The sequence below is a fragment of the Otolemur garnettii genome, unplaced genomic scaffold (genome assembly GCF_000181295.1).
Source record: "Otolemur garnettii isolate 467f Iridium unplaced genomic scaffold, OtoGar3 scaffold00151, whole genome shotgun sequence".
NCBI classification, from domain to species: Eukaryota; Metazoa; Chordata; class Mammalia; order Primates; family Galagidae; genus Otolemur; species Otolemur garnettii.
Genome location: NW_003852546.1, coordinates 983558 through 990778, shown reverse-complemented (window position 1 = coordinate 990778; position 7221 = coordinate 983558). Strand labels below are relative to the sequence as shown.

Here is a 7221-nt window from a genome sequence, read left to right as displayed (position 1 = left end):
GGCATCACAGCTCACAGCAACCTCCAACTCCTGGGCTCAAGCGAGTCTCCTGCCTCTGCCTCCCAAGTAGCTGAGACCACAGGCGCCCGCCACAATGCCTGGTTATTTTTTGGTTGCCGCCGTCATTGTTGTTTGGCGGGCCCAGGCTGGATTCAAACCCACCACCTTAGGTGTATGTGGCTGGCGCCTTTAGCCACTTGAGCCACAGGCGCTGAGCCTGGTTTTCAAGTTTGGGAATAAATCGTCCAATATAAATCAGGTAAGAACCCTTCCCACCTAGGGACCTCCTCTTGGGCTTCATTCATCCTGCCTATTTCAACTACATTGAACTCTACTTCTCAGATACTTTTATCTAATTTCCTAATACTTTCTGAAGGCCAAACGCTGAAGCACAGTGACCAGAAGGGCAGAGCCAGACACTGGGCACCATATCTAGGCTCAAGTAGCCTTCGGAGATCTGTTTAACCTCCTGAGACATGACTTCCTTAGACCTCCAATCTCAGTACGGCTGCCTCACTCCACTTGGCTTTCTGTTTTTCCCACCTACTTGACACCCTAGTGCCAGGACTCAGTAGCTGAGACTAGGATGAATCTGAAGGGGTCCTTGTGTCTTTAGGACAGAACAGTAAAGTAAAAGGGGACTGTGTCCCTCAACAGTTCTTCCTCAAATCACTCCATTTATCACTTGCCAACAAAACATACTTGGTTTTTGCTGAGAGGTCAATCGGCAAAGGGTCTGATTAGAAACCTCTTGAGACTCAAAAGGGAAAGCTAAATTAAAAAAGATGAGAAACTTTAGGGACACTTGCTCAGAGCTGACATTTCACTTGCCCTCAGTAGTGAGCAGGAACACTGTGGGTCCCTGAGGGGGACCCTCGGACACTGGCACTACTTATGGCTAGAGAAGTTTTGGAGTGGTGGGCAAGGCCAAAAGTGGCACCCAGCTGAGACTGTGCGTACACCACTGCCTCTTGTACAGATGTCTGTCCTTGGCCTACCTGCAATGCAGCCCTCCCAGGGGATAGAGGACAAATTAGAGTTAATATACAAGATCCGGTCAGACATTTCCTCTCAGGAAACACCAGATTGGTGTTTTGAAGAGAAATGGCCAGCCAATTTTCCCAAAGGTATGGAAACTATGTTTCCATAGTTACCCTGCTGTGGAAACTGAGAAGGCCTATGAGGTCATCACTACCCAGTGAGGTCATATAAGCAATCTGGAATGGAGGGGCAGGCCTCAGGCTCTTGGGAGTTTTGTGGAGGAAAGTAGAACAGAGGTAGAGAGAAGCCCTGCCTGGGTCTTCACATCTGGCCCTTCCCACCCATCTCCTAGGCTAGTAGCCACTCTCTTTGAAGCCCACCTGTGGGCAGGCACACACAGTCCCAGTGGCCCCAGGAGGGGAAGAGACACCCAAATGTGGACATGGGCCAGAACTGCAAGGCTAACCTAAGAGGCAGCTAGGTTGCATGCCACTGACCCTGAGCCTTCAACAGTTGGAGGGGCAGAGATGTAGGCAGGCGCCTTTGAGGTGGCTGAAGGAGAGACTTGGACACATGGAAAGGAGAGGGAAGACATTCCAATTGGGAGGAATAAAAGCAAAGACAAGGTCTTCCCTACCTTGTTCTGCCCCACATGTAAATTCATAGAACCCTCACATTTTTACAACTGGGTACTCAAACCAAGAGGTTGGGGGACCTGTCCAAGGCCACACAGATAGTGGCTATTGCTCGAAAGCAGGGCTTCACGCTGGTCTCCAGAGTTATAGCTGATAGAAATAAGAGGACAAGCCCTTCACACTTAAAGGTGATGAACACTGGGAACAATGTTCAATGTGTTTCAGGGAAAATGAGAGTCCTAAATGACTTCATAAAGTAGAAATGATGGGCTTTTTTTTGGGAGCCAGGTTCACTTGCTGTTGCCCAGGCCTAGTGCATTGGCATCACTGTACCTCACTGCTACCTCAAAATCTTGGGTTTAAGTGATGCTTCTCCTGGGACTATAGGTGGGGGTATCACATTCTGTTAAATTTTGTGGAGACTGGCCTTGAACAAGCAAACATGGAACATTTGTTTGGCAGGGCTATTGCAGAAGGCATGCATCCAGGAGGTAGACTGCCTAAACTATTCAGGAGGTTGGGCAATCTGGTTGAGAATCATAGCACCTTCCCTGACAAGTAGCACAAGTAGTGTGGTATGAATTTCAGGTTAGTCAGAAGTCAAGGCCTAATTAGAGCAGCCTGCATGAGGGACATAGTGGGAGGTAAAATTTGAAGGAGTAGGTTCCCAGGGAGATTTCTCCTGGCAGGAGAGCAGCAGGAGATCACTCAGGTTCTCTGAGGCTCTCCAGAGACTACTTATCTAGGAGCATCCCTCACATCTGGCAAGGGTACTACTGAGACCTCGCTGGGACATGACTGGGACTCTGGAAGGCAACACAGCATAGACAAATGGTTTACCAATTTAGAAGGGCCTGAAATGACGTGGGGAGCTTACAAAAATAGGATTCTTGGTGCAGCTCTCAGAGAGCTTGATCTCATTGAGAGTAGGACCCAGGAATTTACACTTTTAATGCTCTTGGCAGTTCTGCCACAGTGATCCATAGATAGAATGACCAAATGTTCTAAATTAGGAGGGGTCAAAGTAGGCAATATTAAAAACTGTGCCAGGGAACAGACGTAAAGAATATTCCTGGGAGGTGAGGTATGATGGCTGATGCCTATAATCCTAACTACTCTAGAAGGCCAAGGTGAAAGGATCACTTGAGCTCAGGAGTTCTGAGACCAGCCTAAGAGTGAGAGCCCATCTCTATTAAAACTAGAAAAATTAGGCTGGCATTGTGGTGGGGTCTGTAGTCCCAGCTACTCAGGAGCCTGGAGCAGAACGATTACTTGAACCCAGGAGTCTGGTTTCCGTGAGCTAGGATGAGGGGCCATGGTACTCTATCCTGGACAACAGAGTGAGAGTGTCTCTCTCACACACACACACCAAAAAAAAAAAAAAAAAAAAAAAGAAAAGAAAATAGTATCTCAGGCCGGCGCCTGTGGCTCAAGTGGCTAAGGTGCTAGCCACAAACATCTAAGGTGGTGGGTTTGAATCCAGCCTGGCCCGCCAAACAACAATGACGGCTGCAACCAAAAAAAACTAGCCGGGCATTGTGGCAGGTGCCTGTGGTCCCAGCTACTTGGGAGGCTGAGGCAGGAGACTCGCTTGAGCCCAGGAGTTGGAGGTTGCTGTGAGCTGTGATGCCATGGCACTCTACCCAGGGGGACAGCTTGAGGCCCTGTCTCAAAAAAAAAAAAAAAAAAAAAGAAAAGAAAAGAAAATAGTATCTCTCTGGGAAAGAGATGGATAGTTATTGTACACAGGAATCACACTTGAGAAAAGCTAGAAATCTAGCACAGTTGTTAAGAATAAGGCTGGGCGCTGTGGCTCACACCTATAATCCTAGCACTCTGGAAGGCCAAGATGGCTAAATTCCTTGAGCTTAGGAGTTTGAGACCAGCCTGAACAAGAACCTTGTGTCTACCAAAAATAGAAAAAACTAGCCAAGTGTCATGGCAGGCACCATAGTCTCAGTTACTTGGGAGGCTGAGGCAAAAGGATCGCTTGAGCCCAAGAGTTTGAGGTTGCTGTGAGCTATGATGATGCCACCACACTCTACCCAAGGCAACAGAGTGAGACTCTGTCTCAAATAAAACAACACAACAGTTGGTCCTAACAGATCAGATTCCACCCTACTTGTCTGATCTTAACCATTTTCTTTTATCCCTTTGAACTTCAGTTCATATGAGAGAGGTATAATTGAACTTTCAGTATGATATTCTTTTAGCAAACATTGCTCCTGGGCCCATTTTTGTCCTGTGCAATCTTAATCCTTTTCATCATGGAAGTGTTTTTGTTCTGTGCTATATATTTGACTATCAAGTGGTCTTTATTTTCTTTTTTATTTTTTTGCAGTTCTTGGCTGGAGCCGGGTTTGAACTTGCCACCTCTGGCATATGGGGCCATTGCTTACTCCTTGAGCCACAGGCACCGCCTTATCAAGTGGTCTTTAAATAAAGCTTGTACGTATAATGCCACAGAGACTGTAAATCAGGAGATGAAGAATGCTATGTGTTATTTTGCCAGTCTTGTAAAATAGTTCAATCATCACCCCTCTTCCTTCACCACTGAGAGTTGGGATAGAAAGCAGAGCCTGGAAATGCACAAGAGTATTTCTGGCTTAGTGTCTTTAGCTCAGCAGCTAGGGCACCGGCCACATTCACTGGGGCTGGAGAGTTTGAACCCAGCCTGGGCCTACCAAACAATAACTACAACAAAAAATAGCTGGACGTTGTGGTGGGCACCTGTAGTCCCAGCTACCTGGGAGGCTGAGGCAAGAGAATCGCTTGAGCCCAAGAGTTGGAGGTTGCTGTGAGCTGTGATGCCACAGGCACTCTATGGGGGTGGGGGTGGGGAGGAATGGTGATACTCTGTCTCAAAAAAAAAAAAAAAAGGAATATTTCTGTCATCCTGCTCTTTACTTTTTTGCCAGTCCTTCTCAGAGTGATTTCACCAAGAGTCCCCAAGTTTGCCTTGGGGATTGTTGGTGAAACTATTGCTAGTCATGTTCCCTGGGGGTCTAATGGATACCTTTACGGGGGGGGGGGCAAGAAATAAAACCTAAATGCTTACAAATTAAAGCAACTAATACAGCCTTTGTTCTAGAAGTGGAGGTTTGGGGTATGAATCCTCAGCATTCACTGAATGGTGCCCCCAAAGTAATTATTATAGGAGACAATAGTAATTATTTTTACAGGAGACACATAAAAACACTGGTATTAGAAATCATGACAAAACATGTAGAACAAAGTAAAAATCCAATTTGTTTTTTGTGTCATGTGAAAGACTACAAAGAGCCACGCTTACTTGGTAAGTTACCTTTCCAAGTCATATACCAGGTCATTTTGGCCCTCACAGAGGTGACAGGCAGCTCAGAGCCTCCAACTGAGAAGTACTTATAACACCTAGCACACTGGGAAAGATCTCTGTTCTGGCTTCATTATTTTTTGAAATAAAGTTTATTGAGGAAGAGAAGGTTTACAAAGCAAGATACCTTCACCACAGACAATGAACAGGCTCCCTTTGTGGAGACAAAATAAAAAGGCATCTTTTTCTTTTGAAAGCCAGAAAAAAAATCCCTTTGAAGCCAGAAAAAAAATCAGATTTGCTGAGGCAACGGCTCCTTCACTGAGGATTCTAGTCCTGGAAGGCTTTTCCTTCGGCGCGCTGCCAGCTCAATCTTCTGAACCAGGCTCACATCCCAAGGATGGGTTACAAAGCTGATGACAGTGCCTGGAACCTCACTCCCCACACGGCCCACTCTCCCGGCTCTGTGGATGTAATCTTGCAAGGTGAAGGGGAAATCATAATTGACAACCAGTTCCACATGGATGCTGTCCAGGCCCCGAGAGGCTATGTCTGTGCAGAGAAGTATGTCTCGGGAGCCCTTCTGGAAGGACTGGAAGATACCTACCCTCATTGAGGCTGGCATTTGCCCCTGTAACCTTAAGTGTTGGATTTTGTGGTCATCCAGAATATATCCCAGCCAGTTCACAGTGCTAGAGCTATTGCAGAACACCAGGACACTTCCTGTGGATCCAGTCCTATCTGCTTTTTCATGATGCTTGAGGATCTGCACCAACTCAGTCACCTTCTCTGCTCCCTTCAACCTCATAAATGTCTGTCTGACATGAGGCATGATACAGTGTAGCTTGGGGCTGGTGATGGTCCTGAGAGAATCTGGGCTGGTAACCTTACTCAGCAACTGGCCTACACCTTCGGGAAACGTGGCTCCCACCAGCACTAACTGGGCTTTGGGATTGTAAGGGTCTTCCAAGTCAGATGGGCCTTCTGCTATATGGCTCTTTTCCAAGATGTAGTCCACCAGTTCCAAGAAGCTTTCATCCAGCAGGGTGTCTGCCTCATCTAATACCAAGAAGGAGAGCTGCTCCAGGCTGATCAGCCGACTTTTTAGGGCCTTCCACAGGGCCCCCGGAGTGGCTACTAGCACATCTGCTGTAGGCTGTTTGGACAGACGCAGCCTAATCCTACGCATGCCATGGCCTCCCCCTAGCTCTCGCACCTGTAGGCCCAAGGAGTTGCCCAAGACCCTGGCCACGGCCCATACCTGTTCGGCTAATTCTCGGGAAGGCACAAGGACCAGGCCCCGGGGAGCGGAGATCTGGCTGGAGCCCAGTCTTGGTCGGCCCACAAGCCGTTGAAGCAGCGGTAGTAGGTAGCTGAGTGTCTTGCCACTGCCGGTTTCCGCAGCGCAAAGGATGTGGCGGCCGCGAAGTAGTGGAGGAATGGTCCTAGACTGCACGTTTGTGGGTCGAACGACTTCAGGCGCAGCTTCCTGGAGTGCGCGCAGCACGTGGGGCTCCAGACCCAGGTCCTCGAAGGTGTTCTCATTTGACAAGAGTTTCTGCAGCGCAGGCACCTCAAGTTGCGCGCGCTCGATGGAGAAGTGGTCCCGACACGCGCGCCGATTCTTCCAGCCACGCGAGGCGAGCGGCGCTGACTCCCAACGGCCCAGGGTGAGGCGCGCGGGCTGGTTAAACTCTGGCCGCCGCGCCGAGACCAGCAACGGTCCAGGTCGCACTAGCACCGGCGCCCGGCGGCTCTGTCGCCTGCTCTCCTGCTGTTCCTGCCGCCGCTGTAGAGCCAGAGGAATGCGCACCACCGGCAGGTGTTCATCAGGACCACGGATCGCCAGGTCGCGTCTGGGCCCCAGGAGCATCCGAGTCACGAGCGACAACAGCCGCAGCGGCCGGGACAGCGCCATACTCGCTTGGGTGCCCGAGAAGCGCCCAGTAGTGACGTCATTGACGCGCCGTTATGTTACGTACGGTGGCTGGTGCAGCTCAGTAAGGTTTGAGGTATCCGGAGAACCGTGAGGAAGGAGGGAAGAGCTGCAGAGTTCAGCGGCAAGGTCTGTAGATCTGTAGCTTGGACCTGGGGATGGCGACATGCAGACTCGCGCCAATCTTGGGGAAGGGCGCCGCGTTGGAGGCAGGTTCGGGGCCTGCGTTATGAGGCGGCAGTGGGGCCTTAACTCTGTGGACCAGGAGGGCGGAGGACTTCTGGCAATGGAGTAGTTGGTCCCTGCGAATCTTCCTTGTCATTCCTCTTTGCCCCTGTGATAGCCTGTGCACTGTTGAACTCCCCCTGTAAACTCCG

General features: G+C 49.5%; 1 protein-coding gene across 1 annotated transcript; it reads right to left on the bottom strand.

Annotated features, from left to right (window-relative positions):
• Window positions 1–5182: 5182 nt before the first annotated feature.
• DDX28 (DEAD-box helicase 28) lies at window positions 5183–6826 on the bottom strand. The gene has a single exon (XM_003799370.2). It carries the CDS (start codon window positions 6824–6826, stop codon window positions 5201–5203), a length of 1626 nt encoding a protein of 541 aa, XP_003799418.1. The 3' UTR covers window positions 5183–5200.
• Window positions 6827–7221: the final 395 nt, after the last annotated feature.

Excerpts from the sequence above, each read along its gene's own strand:
- DDX28 (XM_003799370.2), bottom strand. The coding sequence starts at position 6,826 with ATGGCGCTGTCCCGGCCGCTGCGGCTGTTGTCGCTCGTGACTCGGATG.